Source organism: Oncorhynchus mykiss, unplaced genomic scaffold, assembly GCF_013265735.2.
Source record: "Oncorhynchus mykiss isolate Arlee unplaced genomic scaffold, USDA_OmykA_1.1 un_scaffold_121, whole genome shotgun sequence".
NCBI lineage: Eukaryota > Metazoa > Chordata > Actinopteri > Salmoniformes > Salmonidae > Oncorhynchus > Oncorhynchus mykiss.
The window spans coordinates 153,317-177,205 of record NW_023493662.1 but is presented as its reverse complement, the minus strand read 5'-3'; the positions used below and the strand labels follow the sequence as shown (position 1 = coordinate 177,205).

At 44.0% G+C, this 23,889-nt stretch overlaps 2 protein-coding genes across 2 annotated transcripts in view; both read left to right on the top strand.

Moving 5' to 3' along the window:
• The window catches only part of LOC110516932 (E3 ubiquitin/ISG15 ligase TRIM25-like), a 538,607-nt gene that overhangs the window by 406,617 nt on the left and 108,101 nt on the right, over positions 1-23,889 (top strand). The gene's annotated exons all lie outside the window — the stretch shown is intronic.
• On the top strand, positions 3,821-10,596 carry LOC110516206 (tripartite motif-containing protein 16-like). The gene is made up of 6 exons (XM_036972233.1): positions 3,821-4,552; positions 4,976-5,071; positions 7,726-7,959; positions 9,401-9,560; positions 9,686-9,745; positions 9,977-10,596. The coding sequence occupies exons 1-6, from the start codon at positions 3,956-3,958 to the stop codon at positions 10,489-10,491; spliced, it is 1,662 nt and encodes a 553-aa protein (XP_036828128.1). The 5' UTR covers positions 3,821-3,955; the 3' UTR covers positions 10,492-10,596.

Here is a 23,889-nt window from a genome sequence, read left to right as displayed (position 1 = left end):
TACTACTGTCCACTTCATATGTATATACTGTATTCTAGTCAAGGCCTGTCCTATTTAACTACTACTGTCCACTTCATATGTATATACTGTATTCTAGTCAAGGCCTGTCCTATTTAACTACTACTGTCCACTTCATATGTATATACTGTATTCTAGTCAAGGCCTGTCCTATTTAACTACTACTGTCCACTTCATATGTATATACTGTATTCTAGTCAAGGCCTGTCCTATTTAACTACTACTGTCCACTTCATATGTATATACTGTATTCTAGTCAAGGCCTGTCCTATTTAACTACTACTGTCCACTTCATATGTATATACTGTATTCTAGTCAAGGCCTGTCCTATTTAACTACTACTGTCCACTTCATATGTATATACTGTATTCTAGTCAAGGCCTGTCCTATTTAACTACTACTGTCCACTTCATATGTATATACTGTATTCTAGTCAAGGCCTGTCCTATTTAACTACTACTGTCCTCTTCATATGTATATACTGTATTCTAGTCAAGGCCTGTCCTATATAACTACTACTGTCCACTTCATATGTATATACTGTATTCTAGTCAAGGCCTGTCCTATTTAACTACTACTGTCCACTTCATATGTATATACTGTATTCTAGTCAAGGCCTGTCCTATTTAACTACTACTGTCCACTTCATATGTATATACTGTATTCTAGTCAAGGCCTGTCCTATTTAACTACTACTGTCCACTTCATATGTATATACTGTATTCTAGTCAAGACCTGTCCTATTTAACTACTACTGTCCACTTCATATGTATATACTGTATTCTAGTCAAGGCCTGTCCTATTTAACTACTACTGTCCACTTCATATGTATATACTGTATTCTAGTCAAGGACTGTCCTATTTAACTACTACTGTCCACTTCATATGTATATACTGTATTCTAGTCAAGGCCTGTCCTATTTAACTACTACTGTCCACTTCATATGTATATACTGTATTCTAGTCAAGGCCTGTCCTATTTAACTACTACTGTCCACTTCATATGTATATACTGTATTCTAGTCAAGGCCTGTCCTATTTAACTACTACTGTCCACTTCATATGTATATACTGTATTCTAGTCAAGGCCTGTCCTATTTAACTACTACTGTCCACTTCATATGTATATACTGTATTCTAGTCAAGGCCTGTCCTATTTAACTACTACTGTCCACTTCATATGTATATACTGTATTCTAGTCAAGGCCTGTCCTATTTAACTACTACTGTCCACTTCATATGTATATACTGTATTCTAGTCAAGGCCTGTCCTATTTAACTACTACTGTCCACTTCATATGTATATACTGTATTCTAGTCAAGGCCTGTCCTATTTAACTACTACTGTACATATACTATTCTTCAGATATACTACAGATGTACTCCAAATTATCTATGCATCACATCACAGTAAACAGAATATATATCTATATCTATCAATGCTTGTCCTAATATTTTATTTTACTTTTTAGATTTGCCCTCTGTGAGCCAGGAACACAAGCATTGTTAGATATTACTGCCCTGTTGGAGCCAGGAACACAAGCATTGTTAGATATTACTGCCCTGTTGGAGCTAGAAACACAAGCATTGTTAGATATTACTGCCCTGTTGGAGCCAGGAACACAAGCATTGTTAGATATTACTGCCCTGTTGGAGCTAGAAACACAAGCATTGTTAGATATTACTGCCCTGTTGGAGCTAGAAACACAAGCATTGTTAGATATTACTGCACTGTTGGAGCTAGAAACACAAGCATTGTTAGATATTACTGCCCTGTTGGAGCTAGAAACACAAGCATTTCACTACACGCGCAATAACATCTGATAAATATGTGTATTCGACCAATAAAATAACATTTGATTGTGTTTTTTAAAGTGTTAGATAATTCTCAATCCTCGTTGTGTCTAAGAACAGTCCTTATCTGTACTGTATATTAACTATATACCACACCTCCTCAGTCCTTATCTGTGGTACTGTATATTAACTATATACCACACCTCCTCAGTCCTTATCTGTGGTACTGTATATTAACTATATACCACACCTCCTCAGTCCTTATCTGTGGTACTGTATATTAACTATATACCACACCTCCTCAGTCCTTATCTGTGGTACTGTATATTAACTATATACCACACCTCCTCAGTCCTTATCTGTGGTACTGTATATTAACTATATACCAAACCTCCTCAGTCCTTATCTGTGGTACTGTATATTAACTATATACCACACCTCCTCAGTCCTTATCTGTGGTACTGTATATTAACTATAGACCACACCTCCTCAGTCCTTATCTGTGGTACTGTATATTAACTATATACCACACCTCCTCAGTCCTTATCTGTGGTACTGTATATTAACTATATACCACACCTCCTCAGTCCTTATCTGTGGTACTGTATATTAACTATATACCACACCTCCTCAGGCCTTATCTGTGGTACTGTATATTAACTATATACCACACCTCCTCAGTCCTTATCTGTGGTACTGTATATTAACTATATACCACACCTCCTCAGTCCTTATCTGTGGTACTGTATATTAACTATATACCACACCTCCTCAGTCCTTATCTGTGGTACTGTATATTAACTATATACCACACCTCCTCAGTCCTTATCTGTGGTACTGTATATTAACTATATACCACACCTCCTCAGTCCTTATTGATTAATTACAACACATAGGTGTATTATAAGGCACACACACACACACACACACATTCCTTGTTTCTAACACACACACACACACACACACACACACACACACACACATTCCTGCTTCATAGATAGCAAGCATAAGGACAATAAAACTGGGGGTGTGGGGCCATACTCTTTCAAAAGTTCAAACACAGAACCCCCCCAGTTCAACCAGGTCCCTAGACATCAATCAGCATGACTACTTCAAAGGATACAATATAGATATAAAATAACACACCCTCTAACACGTGACCACAGGAACAGGATGGCCTGGCAGAAGGCCCATATTTGGACATGTACATGTCATCATGGACACAGGGTCATCAATCAAAATTTTGACCCGTGCCGTCTACTTCTCTCTCACACCTCCTCAGTCCTTATCTGTGGTACTGTATATTAACTATATACCACACCTCCTCAGTCCTTATCTGTGGTGCTGTATATTAACTATATACCACACCTCCTCAGTCCTTATCTGTGGTGCTGTATATTAACTATATACCACACCTCCTCAGTCCTTATCTGTGGTACTGTATATTAACTATATACCACACCTCCTCAGTCCTTATCTGTGGTACTGTATATTAACTATATACCACACCTCCTCAGTCCTTATCTGTGGTACTGTATATTAACTATATACCACACCTCCTCAGTCCTTATCTGTGGTGCTGTATATTAACTATATACCACACCTCCTCAGTCCTTATCTGTGGTACTGTATATTAACTATATACCACACCTCCTCAGTCCTTATCTGTGGTACTGTATATTAACTATATACCACACCTCCTCAGTCCTTATCTGTGGTACTGTATATTAACTATAGACCACACCTCCTCAGTCCTTATCTGTGGTACTGTATATTAACTATATACCACACCTCCTCAGTCCTTATCTGTGGTACTGTATATTAACTATATACCACACCTCCTCAGTCCTTATCTGTGGTACTGTATATTAACTATATACCACACCTCCTCAGTCCTTATGAATGAATTACAAAACATAGGTGTATTATAAGGCATTATAAACAAAACTATTTGTCTCCCTCTTGCTGTTGCATGCAGTTCCTCTCTCTCTTCCTCCATTCCTCTAACCCCTCCCTCCTTCTAACCCCACCCCTCTGGCAGAACCAGGAAGTCCCTCCCCCTCCCACAAACTCTCTTCTGAGGAAACGAAACTGATCTGAGTCTCTCTGTCGTCTGTCTGTGTGAGAGTGAACAACCGTCCAAATGGCTCAACAGGGAGTTCTGCTGGACCAGGACCAGTTCTGTTGTTCTGTCTGTCTGGATCTACTGAAGGAGCCGGTTACTATTCCCTGTGGACACAGTTACTGTAGGAGCTGTATTGAGGGCTGCTGGGATCAGGATGTTCTGAAAGGGGTCTATAGCTGTCCTCAGTGCAGAGAGACCTTCACTCCAAGGCCTAATCTGAGGAAAAATAACATGTTGGCTGAGCTGGTGGAGAAACTGAGGAAGACAGGACTCCAGGCTGCTCCCCATCCTGCTCTGTGCTATGCTGGACCTGGAGATGTGGTGTGTGATGTCTGCACTGGGACCAGAAAGCAGAAAGCACTCATGTCCTGTCTGGCGTGTGTGGCCTCTTACTGTGAGACTCACCTCCAATCTCACTATGAATCTCCTGCTTTGAAGAAGCACAAGTTGGTCAAAGCCACGGCACAACTACAGGAGAAGATCTGCTCTCATCATGACAAACTGCTGGAGGTTTACTGTCGTACCGATCAGCAGTGTATCTGTTATCTATGTACAATGGATGAACATAAAGGCCATGATACAGTGTCAGCTGCAGCAGAGAGGACTGAGAAACAGGTAAGACCTGAACAACTTGTTGGTGGCTGTCTGATAAACAAAGAATTAAAGATACAGTAGGAACTAAATCTGTTTGAATATGAGATCATTATATTATATACAATATGAAATGGATCCACAAATATGAACACAAACCTTGAGTATATTGAGTTTGTTACAAATGTATCACCATTTTATAAAGTCAAACACTATTATCATTCTGAATGGCCTTTTATGAGTCCAAAGTTCAGTCTCAACCCCTTGATACATGTAGGCCTACCATACAAACTATAATCATTCACATAGCAACATAATATAATATTGTAAAGGGACTTCCTCAGGATTGTAGACCTTCCTCTCTATGGGTCCTATGTCACATTACTATACTATTGATCTACTGGACTAATAAAGCTTGATAGCTCATTGAAGAGTGATTCTCCACAGAGGCAGCTGGGGATGAGTCAGCAGAAGGTCCAGCAGAGATTCCAGGAGAGAGAGAAGGAGCTGAAGGAGCTCCAACAGGCTGTGGAGTCTCTCAAGGTGAGTATTGTTGACCAGAGGAGACACACCATTTCACTTCTCTCCTCCAGTCAGAGAGAGAGAGAGAGAGGGGCACCTATTCAATCCCACTGACCCCACTGTTGGGAACAGGCTGTCTGGACCCCTTTCAGAGAATAGAGTGGTTCATGTAACCGACTGGGCTGCCTCATCACATAACCATGAGTAACCATGACGACTCATGTCCCCTATATATTAATATGGAACTGTCTCTCTCTCAATTGAATTAAATTCATAGGGCTTTATTGGCATGGAAATATATGTTTACATTGCCAAAGCAATTGAAATAGACAATAAACAAAAGTGAAATAAACAATCAGAAATGAACAGTAAACATTACACTTGGAAGTGATTTGGGGGAGGTTCTATTAGAAATTAGTAGGACTCTTTTATTTTCTCAGAAGTACTGAGTTAGGGAGGAGGATTTAGAGTGGTGTAAACCCTGATTGAACACACTCCAGCACAGTAGGTGGCGCCATGTACCTTTAACGTTGTACCTTTAACGTTGGTTTGAGGACCTCCATTATATCATAGAAGAAGAAGTTGGTCTGTGAGGGTTTTGTTGTTCCTGAGGAGGGCTACTATTCTTTTCTCTTTTGGTTTTCAAGTATTTTCAGAATTAATAAAAGCCAAAGCTAAAGCTTCCCTAAACTATTCAATATATCAGTCAATATATTTTCTCTGTGATTTATTTTCTCTCCGTCAACCGTTCCATCGCATCTTAACCGTCTTACCGGGCGGGCACTAGGACCCGGGGGAGGCTGCTGCTGCAGAGGCTGCTGCACCGCTCGTGACTGTCAGTCCTCCTTGTAGCTCATTGGTTAAGCTGTGGCTCGAGACTGTTAACAGTTAACGGACAGGAAACGGCTCTGACAGGACACATTCATGTCGAGGCAGTGATGTGAATGTGTGGTAAGTTAGAATAGAGAGAGAGAGTTTTCACTACTATAGACTTTGGTCATAATCAAAGCTTTGTTAACCAATAGGTTTTTATGTGAGGCTGCCTGTAAGTTACAGTGTAACAGACGTTACTAACGGTAACGGTGTCTTTTAAATTCAACATAAGTTATGTGGCGATGATATCTAGTTAACGTTGTATTTAATGTAGTGTAATGACCTGACTAGATCATAAAGGAACAATTGTCCAGACAGAGGATTGAGTTACGAATTTACGGTTTATTAGCAACTTTACACAGGCTACTGTTTGGCCTTAGCTCACGCCAAATAAATGAAAGATACCCCACAAGCCAATCGGGACCTTCTCTTGTGAAGCCCAGACGTAAGAGAGAGAACAAAGGCTGAACCTTAACTTCCAATGCCCCGCCCCCTCCACGCCACTCCGCCAACCACCAGGATGCCCGGCATCAGAACATCCCAGGCATTCCTGTGATTGGCAGATGGCAGGTTGATTGGCATGTCGGACCCCGGGAACACTGGGAACTGGTAAGTACAACACAACCACCTACTAGCCGAACACATAACACACAGCTGTCTGTGCGGGTCGCTACAGTAGTTTTACTATCTGTGCCAGGCTATAAATGACACAGATAATATCTAGTTAACGTTGTATTTAATGTAGTTTTACTATCTGTGCCAGGCTATAAATGACACAGATAATGTCTAGTTAACGTTGTATTTAATGTCGTTTTATTATCAAGGTCAGGTCTGATGCAATGAGGTGCAGAGAGGAATGTATTTTGTTGTCCTGTCTGTCTCTGTCCGTCCCTCTCTCTCTCTCTGTCCGTCCCTCTCTCTCTCTCTGTCCGTCCCTCTCTCTCTCTCTGTCCGTCCCTCTCTCTCTCTCTGTCCGTCCCTGTCTCTCTCTCTGTCCGTCCCTCTCTCTCTCTCTGTCCGTCCCTCTCTCTCTCTCTGTCCGTCCCTCTCTCTCTCTCTCTCTCTCTCTCTGTCCGTCCCTCTCTCTCTCTCTGTCCGTCCCTCTCTCTCTCTCTGTCCGTCCCTCTCTCTCTCTGTCCACCCCCTCTCTCTCTGTCGGTCTCTCCCTCTCTCTGTCCACCCCCTCTCTCTCTCTGTCTCTCTCTGTGTCTCTCTGTGTCTCTCTGTCTCTCTCTGTCTCTCTCTGTCTCTGTCTCTCTCTCTGTCTCTCTCTGTCTCTCTCTCAATTCAATTCAAGGGCTTTATTGGCATGGGAAACATGTGTTAACATTGCCAAAGCAAGTGAGGTAGACAACATACAAAGTGAATATATAAAGTGAAAAACAACAAAAATTAACAGTAAACATTACACATACAGAGGTTTCAAAACAGTAAAGACATTTCAAATGTCATATTATATATATATATACAGTGTTTTAACAATGTACAAATGGTTAAATGACACAAGATAAAATAAATAAGCATAAATATGGGTTGTATTTACAATGGTGTGTGTTCTTCACTGGTTGCCCTTTTCTCGTGGCAACAGGTCACAAATCTTGCTGCTGTGATGGCACACTGTGGAATTTCACCCAGTAGATATGGGAGTTTATCAAAATTGGATTTGTTTTCGAATTCTTTGTGGATCTGTGTAATCTGAGGGAAATATGTCTCTCTAATATGGTCATACATTGGGCAGGAGGTTAGGAAGTGCAGCTCAGTTTCCACCTCATTTCTCACTCTCTCTCTCTGTCTCTCTCCAGCGCTCTGCACAGTCAGCAGTGGAGGACAGTGATCAGATCTTTACTGAGCTGATCCGCTCCATTGAGAGAAGGAGCTCTGAGGTGAAGGAGCTGATCAGAGCCCAAGAGAAGGCTCAAGTGAGTCAAGCTGAAGGACTCCTGGAGCAACTGAAGCAGGAGATAGCTGAGCTGAGGAAGAGAAGCACTGAGCTGGAGCAGCTCTCACACACAGAGGATCACATCCATTTCCTCCAGGTAACTAAACTGTCTTCTTACATGTGATATGAAATTAACTTCATGTGAAACTATTCATCTCAATCATTATGTTGTCCTGTCTCTCTGTCTCTCTGTCCCTCTCTCTCTGTCCGTCCGTCTCTCCCTCTCTCTCTCTCTCTCTCTGTCCGTCCCTCTCTGTCCGTCCCTCTCTGTCCGTCCCTCTCTGTCTGTCTGTCTGTCTGTTTCTGTATGTCCCCCCCCTACCTCTCTCTCTCTCTCCAGAGTTATCAGTCTCTCTCTCTCTCTCTCTCTCTCTCCAGAGGTATCAGTCTCTCTCTCTCTCTCTCTCTCTCTCCAGAGGTATCAGTCTCTCTCTCTCTCTCTCTCTCTCTCTCTCTCTCTCTCTCTCTCTCTCCAGAGGTATCAGTCTCTCTCTCTCTCTCTCTCTCTCCAGAGGTATCAGTCTCTCTCTCTCTCTCTCCAGAGGTATCAGTCTCTCTCTCTCTCTCTCTCTCTCTCTCTCTCTCTCCAGAGGTATCAGTCTCTCTCTCTCTCTCTCTCTCTCTCTCTCTCTCCAGTGGTATCAGTCTCTCTCTCTCTCTCTCTCTCTCTCTCTCTCTCTCTCTCTCTCTCTCTCCAGAGTTATCAGTCTCTCTCTCTCTCTCTCTCTCTCTCTCTCTCTCTCTCCAGAGGTATCAGTCTCTCTCTCTCTCTCTCTCTCCAGAGGTATCAGTCTCTCTCTCTCTCTCTCTCTCTCTCTCTCTCCAGAGTTATCAGTCCCTCTCTCTCCAGAGGTATCAGTCTCTCTCTCTCTCTTTCTCTTCAGAGGTATCAGTCTCTCTCTCTCTCTCTCTCCAGAGTTATCAGTCTCTCTCTCTCTCTCTCTCTCTCTCTCTCTCCAGAGTTATCAGTCTCTCTCTCTCTCTCTCCAGAGGTATCAGTCTCTCTCTCTCTCTCTCTCTCTCTCCAGAGGTATCAGTCTCTCTCTCTCTCTCTCTCTCCAGAGGTATCAGTCTCTCTCTCTCTCTCTCTCTCTCTCTCCAGAGTTATCAGTCCCTCTCTCTCCAGAGGTATCAGTCTCTCTCTCTCTCTTTCTCTTCAGAGGTATCAGTCTCTCTCTCTCTCTCTCTCTCCAGAGTTATCAGTCTCTCTCTCTCTCTCTCTCTCTCTCTCCAGAGGTATCAGTCTCTCTCTCTCTCTCCCCCCAGAGTTATCAGTCTCCCTCTCTCCAGAGGTATCAGTCTCTCTCTCTCTCTCTCTCTCCAGAGGTATCAGTCTCTCTCTCTCTCTCTCCAGAGTTATCAGTCTCTCTCTCTCTCTCTCTCTCTCTCTCTCTCTCCAGAGTTATCAGTCTCTCTCTCTCTCTCTCTCTCTCTCTCCAGAGATATCAGTCTCTCTCTCTCTCTCTCTCTCTCCAGAGTTCAGTCTCTCTTTCTCTCTCTCCAGAGTTATCAGTCTCTCTGTCTCTCTCTCTCTCCAGAGGTTTCAGTCTCTCTCCAGTATCAGTGTATCTTCAGACTTACCCAGCATCGTTGTCCGTCCTCTTCAGTACTTTGGAGATGTGAGTAAGACTGTGTCTGAACTGAGAGAGAAACTAGAAGACTTCCTTAAAGGAGAATGGACCAAGATCTCCACTACAGGTGTGTTGAAAACAATAAGAACATCAACTTTAGACCATTGAAAGTTCCCTACTAGTCATATACATGTGGAATATGGTCTGATGATAACATTCCCTCTCTCTGTCAATGTGTTTGTGTGTCTGTAGTGAATATAGTGGATGTTGTACTGCCTCCAGAGCCCAAGACCAGAGAACAGTTGTTACAATGTGAGTCTCTTTATTGTGAAGTAACTAACAGTCTCTTTTTACTGACACTCCTAACAATCCCTCTAGAAATATATAGCAATAGTAGATCTAATCAAAGACTGGGTATCTATCTGACTCCTCATATTTCTCTGGTTTGATCTCTGCTGTGCTCTAATCAAAGACAGGGTAGATACAGTATCTGACTTAACTTATTGTTCTGACTCCCCTCATTGGTCTCTGCTCTTCTCCCAGATTCCTGTCAGCTCACACTGGACCCAAACACAGCACACACACACCTCTCTCTGTCTGAAGGGAACAGAAAGGTGACCTGTACACGCCAAGTCCAACCATATCCTGACCATCCAGACAGATTCACCAACTACAGGCAGGTTCTGTGTAGAGAGGGTCAATCTGGACGCTGTTACTGGGAGGTGGAGTGGAGTGTTGATGTTGATACAGCAGTCTCATATAAAGACATCAGCAGAACAGAGAGAGGTAATGATGGTGCATTTGGATACAATAACAAGTCCTGGAGATTAGAGTGCTATAGAGGTGATTATTGTTTCAGACACAATGATGTTGAGACTAAAGTATCAGGCCCTCAGTCCTCCAGAGTAGGAGTGTACCTGGATCACAAGGCAGGTACGCTGTCCTTCTACAGTGTCTCTGACACAATGACCCTCCTCCACAGAGTCCAGACCACGTTCACTCAGCCCCTCTATCCTGGGTTTGGTCTCTCTGGTTCTGCTGAGCTGGTTAAACTGTAGTAGGGTCCACATAGATACTAGTCATGCTGGTGTAGTCTATAGCTGAGCTGGTTAAACTGTAGTAGGGTCCACATAGATACTAGTCATGCTGGTGTAGTCTATAGCTGAGCTGGTTAAACTGTAGTAGGGTCCACATAGATACTAGTCATGCTGGTGTAGTCTATAGCTGAGCTGGTTAAACTGTAGTAGGGTCCACATAGATACTAGTCATGCTGGTGTAGTCTATAGCTGAGCTGGTTAAACTGTAGTAGGGTCCACATAGATACTAGTCATGCTGGTGTAGTCTATAGCTGAGCTGGTTAAACTGTAGTAGGGTCCACATAGATACTAGTCATGCTGGTGTAGTCTATAGCTGAGCTGGTTAAACTGTAGTAGGGTCCACATAGATACTAGTCATGCTGGTGTAGTCTATAGCTGAGCTGGTTAAACTGTAGTAGGGTCCACATAGATACTAGTCATGCTGGTGTAGTCTATAGCTGAGCTGGTTAAACTGTAGTAGGGTCCACATAGATACTAGTCATGCTGGTGTAGTCTATAGCTGAGCTGGTTAAACTGTAGTAGGGTCCACATAGATACTAGTCATGCTGGTGTAGTCTATAGCTGAGCTGGTTAAACTGTAGTAGGGTCCACATAGATACTAGTCATGCTGGTGTAGTCTATAGCTGAGCTGGTTAAACTGTAAACTGATTTGTTATTAATTAAAATTCAATACAATGTTTTAATCTTGTACATTTCCATGAATCATGATGTTTGGTGTTGATGTATATTGGTTGTCATTCAGAACCATTGATATGTTTTCTCAGTTGGTTCTCTGTCTCTATGTAATTCTCCTCAGTATCATTGATCAGCTTGTTGGCTCGGTCCTAATTGATGTGTTCTCTGTCACCTGGAGCTGCATGGAAAATGGTCCAGGAACTAAAGGACAATTCAGGACTAGTCAGCCCACTACAAGCTGGTATCACTTACTTTCTACTAAACTATATGGTCTGGTTTCCCAGACACAGATGAATCCTAGTCCTGGACTAAACAGTATGTTCAATGTAGATGTCCAGGAAACCGGCCCTAAATGTGTCATCTTTCATCCTCCCATACTGCTCAGTCCAGCAACATTAAACCTGTCCAGCAGGTGGTGCTGTTGACCAAACAATAAAACCAGCAGATATCTTGACTTGCCACTCAGTATATCAGTAATGTTCAGAATAGTACTTTAAAACTTCTTGAATCTACTTGAGACGCATATGTCTCAAGTAGGCACCTGGAAATGCAAATGCGCTACGCTAAATGCTAAATGTACTCGTTAAAACTCAAACCTTGATCAAAATTCACAAGCAGGGTATTGAATTAAAGCTACACTCGTTGTGAACCTAGCCAGCAAGTCAGATTTTTAAAATGCTTTTCGGCGAAAGCATCAGAAGCTATTATCTGATAGCATGCACCCCCCAAAATGCCAGCTCGACACGTAAACAACAGATTTTGCGATAGCCGGCGCTACCCAAAACGCAGAAATAAAATATAAAACATTCATTACCTTAGACGAGCTTCTTTCTTGGCACTCCTATATGCCCCATAAACATCACTATTGGGTCTTTTTTTCATTTAAATCGGTCCATATATACCCAAAATAGCTTTGTATGGAAGTTGTGTGATTCAGAAAAAATCATCGTTTTTAAACGCTGCGTAATTTTTTAAAATTAAAAAAGTCGACGATAAACTTTCACAAAACACTTCGAAATCCTTTTGTAATCCAACTTTAGGTATTAGTAAACGTTTATAATCTATCAAAATGATTACAGGGCGATGTCTCTTCAATAGGTCCTCACTTCAAAAACAATGCCATCTGATCTCTCCCTCAACTGCATCCGGGTGAAGACTGGGAAAATGGAGGTCAGATAGATGTATTTTCCAACAATTAATTCAATTGAAAATTAGTACAATGGCGCCATCGTGCGGAATTTGTATGAAGTGCAGGCAGATTCCCATTAAATTCTGTTCTCTTTTAACAACTGGTGGAAGTGACTTATGGAAATTATTTTTTGCTTTCAGAGAGCAGTTTTTCTTGCGTTTTTCAATGAAACACACGATCTGTTATAGTCACAGCCGTGATTTAACCAGTTTTATAAACTTCAGAGTGTTTTCTATCCACACATACTAATCATATGCATATACTATATTCCTGGCATGAGTAGCAGGACGCTGAAAAGTTGCGCGATTTTTAACAGAATTTTCAAAAAAGGAGGGGGTAGAAGTAAGAGGTTCATTGGAGATTGATGGTCTTTTTAATCCACTATCCTGAGTCAGGAACAGATGAAGTTAGGTCTGCTACTGTTCAGTGATTAAATATGATTTATGGTGATGGGAAATAATAAAAAACACTCAACTTCATCTAGTAATAGTTTTCCTTTGTTATTTATTCCAAGGTGTGTCTTTAACTTGTAAATGTATTGTGTGGAGGTGAGCTAGTGGTGTGGCTGATAGAATAGAATGAAAAGGGAGGAGGGGAGGGGAAATGGGCAGATATATCAGACAGATGAGGGAGAGAGAGATTTTCATCCAGGAGTTAGTGTCTCTGTTCCAAATAGCTCCCTATTCCCTGCGTAGTGCACTAGGCTTCTTATAACCAGGTCTAAAGTAGTGTTCTAGATGTTAGATGGTTTCTCCCTGTCATTACAACATGACAATATGGTCATGACTTTAGTGGTTTCCTCCCCCTTTGTTTTTAGTGTTATTTTGTTATGTGTGTTGTCAGGGTTGTTCCTCTGTGTTCCTCATTGAAAATCCATTAACAATGAATCACAAACTAATTATATTCCAGTTGTGTTCAGACAACTTGATGTCTGACGTCCCCCAGTTCTGTTCAGACCCATTGAACTGGGTCACATTCTGAATGGTGACTTGTATTGATAGTCCATACTGGACCTGACTGTGGTTAACCAGACTGGAGGGGTTCTGATCACATATTCCCTCATCTCCACAACTATACCTGATGTTCTCTCTCTGTGTGTGTGTGTGTGTCTGTGTGTGTGTGTGTGTGTAGAAAGCAGACAACCTCAATCTGGTTTCATTCCTGTAGTTATCAGAACACATGAGGTGTGTAACAATTATCTCTCCTTTCTAAGTGTGAACTTGTCCACTTCCCTTCATGGATTTAAAGGAAATTACTGGTTTATGTAAACTCCCTCTACCCCATGTCAATGCTTTTACCAATCCAATGCTTTTACATTTGTGAGGAGTAGACAAGGAAAGCTACATTTCACACCTCTTAGTACAAACTCAAAACATGAAGCCCTCTCTAAGGAGCCCTCAGAGAGGTGGACATCAGAGAGATGGAGGCAGGCGGCAGGGAACTGTTGTATCTAATGAAGTCCGGTCCATCGTCGTTGATCATGTGGTCAACAGAGGTCTTACCATGACAGAGGCCGACACATTAGTTCACCCCAATCTGAAAAGATCAACTGGCAAATTCCATCATGAGAACATTTCACTAAGAAAAGCGGTAAGTCAGCAGGATGTGCACTATGCTTTACCTTTACAGGAAATGACATATTGTAATGCATGTCAACATGTTCCAGGATTGTTCCAGTAGGATCTATTGACAGTAAACTCTGTTCTACCCTCAGAATAGACAGAAGACCCCATGGTGGTCGTGTGCTGACTGACCAGCAGGAGAGGACAGTGGAGGAAATGGTGAGGGACAGGAATGATATACTGACCAGCAGGAGAGGACAGTGGAGGAAATGGTGAGGGACAGGAATGATATACTGACCAGCAGGAGAGGACAGTGGAGGAAATGGTGAGGGACAGGAATGATATACTGACCAGCAGGAGAGGACAGTGGAGGAAATGGTGAGGGACAGGAATGATATACTGACCAGCAGGAGAGGACAGTGGAGGAAATGGTGAGGGACAGGAATGATATACTGACCAGCAGGAGAGGACAGTATACTGTACATCACTATATACTGTATACTATTCAGGTACATCACTATATACTGTATACTATTCAGGTACATCACTATATACTGTATACTATTCAGGTACATCACTATATACTGTATACTATTCAGGTACATCACTATATACTGTATACTATTCAGGTACATCACTATATACTGTATACTATTCAGGTTCAGGTACATCACTATATACTGTATACTATTCAGGTACATCACTATATACTGTATACTATTCAGGTACATCACTATATACTGTATACTATTCAGGTACATCACTATATACTGTATACTATTCAGGTACATCACTATATACTGTATACTATTCAGGTACATCACTATATACTGTATACTATTCAGGTACAGCACTATATACTGTATACTATTCAGGTACATCACTATATATCAAATCAAATCAAATTTATTTATATAGCCCTTCGTACATCAGCTGATATCTCAAAGTGCTGTACAGAAACCCAGCCTAAAACCCCAAACAGCAAGCAATGCAGATGTAGAAGCACGGTGGCTAGGAAAAACTCCCTAGAAAGGCCAAAACCTAGGAAGAAACCTAGAGAGGAACCAGGCTATGTGGGGTGTCCAGTCCTCTTCTGGCTGTGCCGGGTGGAGATTATAACAAAACATGGTCAAGATGTTCAAATGTTCATAAATGACCAGCATGGTCAAATAATATTAAGGCAGAACAGTTGAAACTGGAGCAGCAGCACAGCCAGGTGGACTGGGGACAGCAAGGAGTCATCATGTCAGGTAGTCCTGGGGCATGGTCCTAGGGCTCAGGTCCTCCGAGAGAGAGAAAGAGAGAAGGAGAGAATTAGAGAACGCACACTTAGATTCACACAGGACACCAAATAGAACAGGAGAAGTACTCCAGATATAACAAACTGACCCTAGCCCCCCGACACATAAACTACTGCAGCATAAATACTGGAGGCTGAGACAGGAGGGGTCAGGAGACACTGTGGCCCCATCCGAGGACACCCCCGGACAGGGCCAAACAGGAAGGATATAACCCCACCCACTTTGCCAAAGCACAGCCCCCACACCACTAGAGGGATATCTCCAACCACCAACTTACCATCCTGAGACAAGGCTGAGTATAGCCCACAAAGACCTCCGCCACAAAGACCTCCGCCACAAAGACCTCCACCTCCGCCAAGGTACATCACTATATACTGTATACTATTCAGGTACAGGTACATCACTATATACTGTATACTATTCAGGTACATCACTATATACTGTATACTATTCAGGTACATCACTATATAATATATACTATTCAGGTACAGGTACAGCACTATATACTGTATACTATTCAGGTACATCACTATATACTGTATACTATTCAGGTACATCACTATATACTGTATACTATTCAGGTACATCACTATATACTGTATACTATTCAGGTACAACACTATATACTGTATACTATTCAGGTACATCACTATATATCAAATCAAATCAAATTTATTTATATAGCCCTTCGTACATCAGCTGATATCTCAAAGTGCTGTACAGAAACCCAGCCTAAAACCCCAAACAGCAAGCAATGCAGGTGTAGAAGCACGGTGGCTAGGAAAAACTCCCTAGAAAGGCCAAAACCTAGGAAGAAACCTAGAGAGGAACCAGGCTATGTGGGGTGTCCAGTCCTCTTCTGGCTGTGCCGGGTGGAGATTATAACAAAACATGGTCAAGATGTTCAAATGTTCATAAATGACCAGCATGGTCGAATAATATTAAGGCAGAACAGTTGAAACTGGAGCAGCAGCACGGTCAGGTAGACTGGGGACAGCAAGGAGTCATCATGTCAGGTAGTCCTGGGGCATGGTCCTAGGGCTTAGGTCCTCCGAGAGAGAGAAAGAAAGAGAGAATTAGAGAGAGCATATGTGGGATGGCCAGTCCTCTTCTGGCTGTGCCGGGTGGAGATTATAACAGAACATGGCCAAGATGTTCAAATGTTCATAAATGACCAGCATGGTCAAATAATATTAAGGCAGAACAGTTGAAACTGGAGCAGCAGCACAGCCAGGTGGACTGGGGACAGCAAGGAGTCATCATGTCAGGTAGTCCTGGGGCATGGTCCTAGGGCTCAGGTCCTCCGAGAGAGAGAAAGAGAGAAGGAGAGAATTAGAGAACGCACACTTAGATTCACACAGGACACCAAATAGAACAGGAGAAGTACTCCAGATATAACAAACTGACCCTAGCCCCCCGACACATAAACTACTGCAGCATAAATACTGGAGGCTGAGACAGGAGGGGTCAGGAGACACTGTGGCCCCATCCGAGGACACCCCCGGACAGGGCCAAACAGGAAGGATATAACCCCACCCACTTTGCCAAAGCACAGCCCCCACACCACTAGAGGGATATCTCCAACCACCAACTTACCATCCTGAGACAAGGCTGAGTATAGCCCACAAAGACCTCCGCCACAAAGACCTCCGCCACAAAGACCTCCACCTCCGCCAAGGTACATCACTATATACTGTATACTATTCAGGTACAGGTACATCACTATATACTGTATACTATTCAGGTACAGGTACAGCACTATATACTGTATACTATTCAGGTACATCACTATATACTGTATACTATTCAGGTACATAACTATATACTGTATACTATTCAGGTACATCACTATATACTATTCAGGTACATCACTATATACTGTATACTATTCAGGTACATCACTATATACTGTATACTATTCAGGTACATCACTATATACTGTATACTATTCAGGTACATCACTATATACTATTCAGGTACATCACTATATACTGTATACTATTCAGGTACAGGTACAACACTATATACTGTATACTATTCAGGTACATCACTATATACTGTATACTATTCAGGTACATCACTATATACTGTATACTATTCAGGTACATCACTATATACTATTCAGGTACATCACTATATACTGTATACTATTCAGGTACAACATGGAGTTAGAACAGCCAGATAGACCAGATAAAAGCAGAGATACTGTAGACCAGTGATCCATGAACCTAGAAAGGTCTCATTATCACTAAGAGACCAGTTAACAGCAGAGATACTGTAGACCAGTGATCCATGAACCTAGAAAGGTCTCATTATCACTAAGAGACCAGCTAACAGCAGAGATACTGTAGACCAGTGATCCATGAACCTAGAAAGGTCTCATTATCACTAAGAGACCAGCTAACGGCAGAGATACTGTAGACCAGTGACCCATGAACCTAGAAAGGTCTCATTATCACTAAGAGACCAGTTAAAAGCAGAGATACTGTAGACCAGTGATCCATGAACCTAGAAAGGTCTCATTATCGCTAAGACTGTGATGCTCAACACCAACATCTCAGCAGATGCCTCTAAAGCAGGTTTAGGTGCTGTGTTGTTACATCAGTATGATACCAGGTGGTGTCCAGATGCCTCTAAAGCAGGTTTAGGTTCTGTGTTGTTACAGCAGTATGATACTAGGTGGTGTCCAGATGCCTCTAAAGCAGGTTTAGGTGCTGTGTTGTTACAGCAGTATGATACTAGGTGGTGTCCAGATTCCTCTAAAGCAGGTTTAGGTGCTGTGTTGTTACAGCAGTATGATACTAGGTGGTGTCCAGATGCCTCTAAAGCAGGTTTAGGTGCTGTGTTGTTACAGCAGTATGATACTAGGTGGTGTCCAGATGCCTCTAAAGCAGGTTTAGGTGCTGTGTTGTTACAGCAGTATGATACTAGGTGGTGTCCAGATGCCTCTAAAGCAGGTTTAGGTGCTGTGTTGTTACAGCAGTATGATACTAGGTGGTGTCCAGATGCCTCTAAAGCAGGTTTAGGTGCTGTGTTGTTACAGCAGTATGACACTAGATGAAGCCCAGTCACATATGACTCCAGGTCTCTGACAACTTCTGAGTGGAACTATGATCAGATTGACAAAGAGGCATTGACACTGTCATATGCATGTGATAAATTCCATGTGTTTATCTCTGGTAAAACAGTGTGGGCAGAAACAGATGATAAACCTCAGGTTACTATTGTAAAGAATGTCTAACATTCACACCACCAAGGCTACAGAGACTGTTTCTAAAACTACACAAATATGACTTGCAACTGGAGTACAGACCAGGGAAAGAATTGTTAGTGGCAGACACATTGTCCAGAGCTTTTGACAGCTCAGAACCAAACCAGATATAGGAGCAGGACGACACATGTAAACCTTATCAGAAAGAGTTGTAATGTGTTATTTCACGCTGCAGAAGATGAGTGTTTGTTAAAGGTGACTGAAGACGTAACATGCAGGTGGTCTGTACAGCGTGCCCCACAAGGGTGTATACTCAGCCCCCTCCTCTACTCTGATCCTCAGTACAGGGGCCCCACAAGGGTGTGTACTCAGCCCCCTCCTCTACTCTGATCCTGAATACAGGGGCCCCACAAGGGTGTATACTCAGCCCCCTCCTCTACTCTGATCCTGAATACAGGGGCCCCACAAGGGTGTATACTCAGCCCCCTCCTCTACTCTGATCCTCAATACAGGGGCCCCACAAGGGTGTATACTCAGCCCCCTCCTCTACTCTGATCCTCAATACAGGGGCCCCACAAGGGTGTATACTCAGCCCCCTCCTCTACTCTGATCCAGAATACAGGGCCCCACAAGGGTGTATACTCAGCCCCCTCCTCTACTCTGATCCTCAATACAGGGGCCCCACAAGGGTGTATACTCAGCCCCCTCCTCTACTCTGATCCTCAGTACAGGGGCCCCACAAGGGTGTATACTCAGAACCATAACATGCAGGTGGTCTGTACAAGCTGTACCCTTATGGTCAATACAGAGATGAGATGTCTGTACTGGAGTGAGTTGACCTATACCCTACCATTATGGTCAATACAGGGATGAGATGTCTGTACTGGAGGGAGTTGACCTATACCCTACCATTATGGTCAATACAGGGATGAGATGTCTGTACTGGAGGGAGTTGACCTATACCCTACCATTATGGTCAATACAGGGATGAGATGTCTGTACTGGAGGGAGTTGACCTATACCCTACCATTATGGTCAATACAGGGATGTGATGTCTGTACTGGAGGGAGTTGACCTATACCCTACCATTATGGTCAATACAGGGATGAGATGTCTGTACTGGAGGGAGTTGACCTATACCCTACCATTATGGTCAATACAGGGATGAGATGTCTGTACTGGAGGGAGTTGACCTATACCCTACCATTATGGTCAATACAGGGATGAGATGTCTGTACTGGAGGGAGTTGACCTATACCCTGATATCTGTACTCAGAACCATAACATGCAGGTGGTCTGTACAAGCTATACCCTTATGGTTGATTGTCTGTTTCAGGGTTCATGAATTACAGAAAAACATGCTGATCAAAATACACCAGGACCATCTAGGGATGGAAAAGTCAAAATGACGTACAGAAGCAGTGTTATTCTGGCCCAAGATGAATGGTGATATAGAGCAGACAGTCAGAGCCTGTGGAACATGCCAGAAATACAGGTCATAACAGAGCAAAGAGCCAATGAGGGTTGAGGAAGAAGAGGTATTAGGACCATGTGACCAAGTAGAACTAGATGTCTGTTCTCTGGAGGGAGAGAACCATGTTCTAATGATGGACTCTCATTACCCAGACAGCTTTGCTGAAGGACACTACTGCTAGTCAGCTGATAACTCACATTGAGTCATTCTTTGTTCGTCATGAGGTCTCAGAGGTAGTCCAGACCCACCAGGGCAGCCTGTTGTAATGAGACGGTCAGATAGAGAAGTAAAAGCACCTCAGAGTATTTTTGTGGAAGTAGAAATGTGTTATTGAAATGCAGTGTTCACTATGAAAATAAGTGTAACCAGGATTTATATAAATGTTCTATTGTAGTTGTAATTGTTTTATCTTGTAAGAGAAAAGGAATATCTTGATAAGGGGGTTGTGGAATATTGTATCGGAGGTCAATTGAAAACCTAGGAAACCTGCAGCCTGCGCAGAGAAGTTGGAGAATGGAAGATCTCAGCTCAGTGCACAATACGGCTCCGGTTAACGTGAAAAAAGAAGGACTTATGTTTTAAAAAACAGTTGTTTTCTTTAGTATTTCTTAAACAAGAAGATACAACAACCTCCTCTGATCCTCAAAACAAGGGCCCCACAAGGGTGTGTACTCAGCCCCCTCCTCTAATCTGATCCTCAATACAGGGGCCCCCAAGGGTGTATACTCAGCCCCCTCCTCTATGCTGATCCTCAACACAAGGGCCCCACAAGGGTGTGTACTCAGCCCCCTCCTGTACTCTGATCCTGAATACAGGGGCCCCACAAGGGTGTGTACTCAGCCCCCTCCTCTCCTCTGATCCTCAACACAAGGGCCCCACAAGGGTGTGTACTCAGCCCCCTCCTGTACTCTGATCCTGAATACAGGGGCCCCACAAGGGTGTGTACTCAGCCCCCTCCTGTACTCTGATCCTCAATACAAGGGCCCCACAAGGGTGTGTACTCAGCCCCATCCTGTACTCCCACAACAGTGGTAGGCCTGATTAGTAACACTGAGCTGATCTTGGACTTCAGGAGACAGCAGATGGAGAACGCCCCCATCCACATCGACGGGCCACAATGGAGAAGGTGAAAAGCTTCAAGTTCCTCGGCATACACATCCCTGACAATCTGAAATGGTCCATCCATACAGACAGTGTGGTGAAGAAAGCACAACATCAACCTCAGGAGGCTGATGAAATGTGGCTTGGCCCATAATACACTCAAACTTTTACAGATGAATCATCGAGAGCATCCTGTCGGGCTGTATCAGCGCCTAGTATTGGAACTGCACCGCCCGCAACCACAAGGCTCCCCAGAGGGTGGTCAGCCCAACACATCACTGGGGGCACTCTGCCTCCAGGACATCTACAGCACCCGGTATTACAGGCAGAACAAGAAGATCATCAAGGACCTCAGCCACCCGAGACACGGCCTGTTCACCCTGCGACCATCTAGAAGACCGTCAAGGACCTCAGCCACCCGAGCCACGGCCTGTTCACCCTGCTACCATCTAGAAGATCATCAAGGACCTCAGCCACCCGAGACACGGCCTGTTCACCCTGCTACCATCTAGAAGATCATCAAGGACCTCAGCCACCCGAGACACGGCCTGTTCACCCTGCTACCATCTAGAAGACCGTCAAGGACCTCAGCCACCCGAGCCACGGCCTGTTCACCCTGCTACCATCTAGAAGATCATCAAGGACCTCAGCCACCCGAGACACGGCCTGTTCCCCCTGCTACCATCTAGAAGATCATCAAGGACCTCAGCCACCCGAGCCACGGCCTGTTCACCCTGCTACCATCTAGAAGATCATCAAGGACCTCAGCCCCCCGAGACACGGCCTGTTCACCCTGCTACCATCTAGAAGATAATCAAGGACCTCAGACACCCGAGCCACGGCCTGTTCACCCTGCTACCATCTAGAAGATCATCAAGGACCTCAGCCACCCGAGCCACAGCCTGTTCACCCTGCTACCACCCAGAAGGCAAGGTCAGTACAGGTGCTTCAAAGCTGGGACCGAGAGACTAAAAAACAGCTTCTATCTCAAGGCCATCATACTGTTAACTGTCACTAGATGGCTACCACCCGGTTACTCTACCCTGTCCTGAACTTTAGTCACTAGACGGCTACCACCCGGTTACTCTACCCTGTCCTGAACTTTAGTCACTAGATGGCTACCACCCGGTTACTCTACCCTGTCCTGAACTTTAGTCACTAGACGGCTACCACCCGGTTACTCTACCCTGTCCTGAACTTTAGTCACTGTCACTAGACGGCTACCACCCGGTTACTCTACCCTGTCCTGAACTTTAGTCATTGTCAATAGACGGCTACCACCCGGTTACTCTACCCTGTCCTGAACTTTAGTCACTGTCACTAGACGGCTACCACCCGGTTACTCTACCCTGTCCTGAACTTTAGTCACTGTCACTAGACGGCTACCACCCGGTTACTCTACCCTGTCCTGAACTTTAGTCACTAGACGGCTACCACCCGGTTACTCTACCCTGTCCTGAACTTTAGTCACTGTCACTAGACGGCTACCACACGGTTACTCTACCCTGTCCTGAACTTTAGTCACTAGACGGCTACCACCCGGTTACTCTACCCTGTCCTGAACTTTAGTCACTAGACGGCTACCACCCGGTTACTCTACCCTGTCCTGAACTTTAGTCACTGTCACTAGACGGCTACCACACGGTTACTCTAACCTGTCCTGAACTTTAGTCACTAGACGGCTACCACCCGGTTACTCTACCCTGTCCTGAACTTTAGTCACTGTCACTAGACGGCTACCACACGGTTACTCTAACCTGTCCTGAACTTTAGTCACTAGACGGCTACCACCCGGTTACTCTACCCTGTCCTGAACTTTAGTCACTAGACGGCTACCACCCGGTTACTCTACCCTGTCCTGAACTTTAGTCACTGTCACTAGACGGCTACCACACGGTTACTCTACCCTGTCCTGAACTTTAGTCACTAGACGGCTACCACCCGGTTACTCTACCCTGTCCTGAACTTTAGTCACTAGACGGCTACCACACGGTTACTCTACACTGTCCTGAACTTTAGTCTCTAGACGGCTACCACCCGGTTACTCTACCCTGTCCTGAACTTTAGTCACTAGACGGCTACCACACGGTTACTCTACCCTGTCCTGAACTTTAGTCTCTAGACGGCTACCACCCGGTTACTCTACCCTGTCCTGAACTTTAGTCACTAGACGGCTACCACCCGGTTACTCTACCCTGTCCTGAACTTTAGTCACTAGACGGCTACCACCCGGTTACTCTACCCTGTCCTGAACTTTAGTCACTAGACGGCTACCACCCGGTTACTCTACCCTGTCCTGAACTTTAGTCACTAGACGGCTACCACCCGGTTACTCTACCCTGTCCTGAACTTTAGTCACTGTCACTAGACGGCTACCCCACGGTTACTCTAACCTGTCCTGAACTTTAGTCACTAGACGGCTACCACCCGGTTACTCTACCCTGTCCTGAACTTTAGTCACTGTCAATAGACGGCTACCACCCGGTTACTCTACCCTGTCCTGAACTTTAGTCACTGTCACTAGACGGCTACCACCCGGTTACTCTACCCTGTCCTGAACTTTAGTCACTGTCACTAGACTGCTACCACCCGGTTACTCTACCCTGTCCTGAACTTTAGTCACTAGACGGCTACCACCCGGTTACTCTACCCTGTCCTGAACTTTAGTCACTGTCACTAGACGGCTACCACACGGTTACTCTAACCTGTCCTGAACTTTAGTCACTAGACGGCTACCACCCGGTTACTCTACCCTGTCCTGAACTTTAGTCACTAGACGGCTACCACCCGGTTACTCTACCCTGTCCTGAACTTTAGTCACTGTCACTAGACGGCTACCACACGGT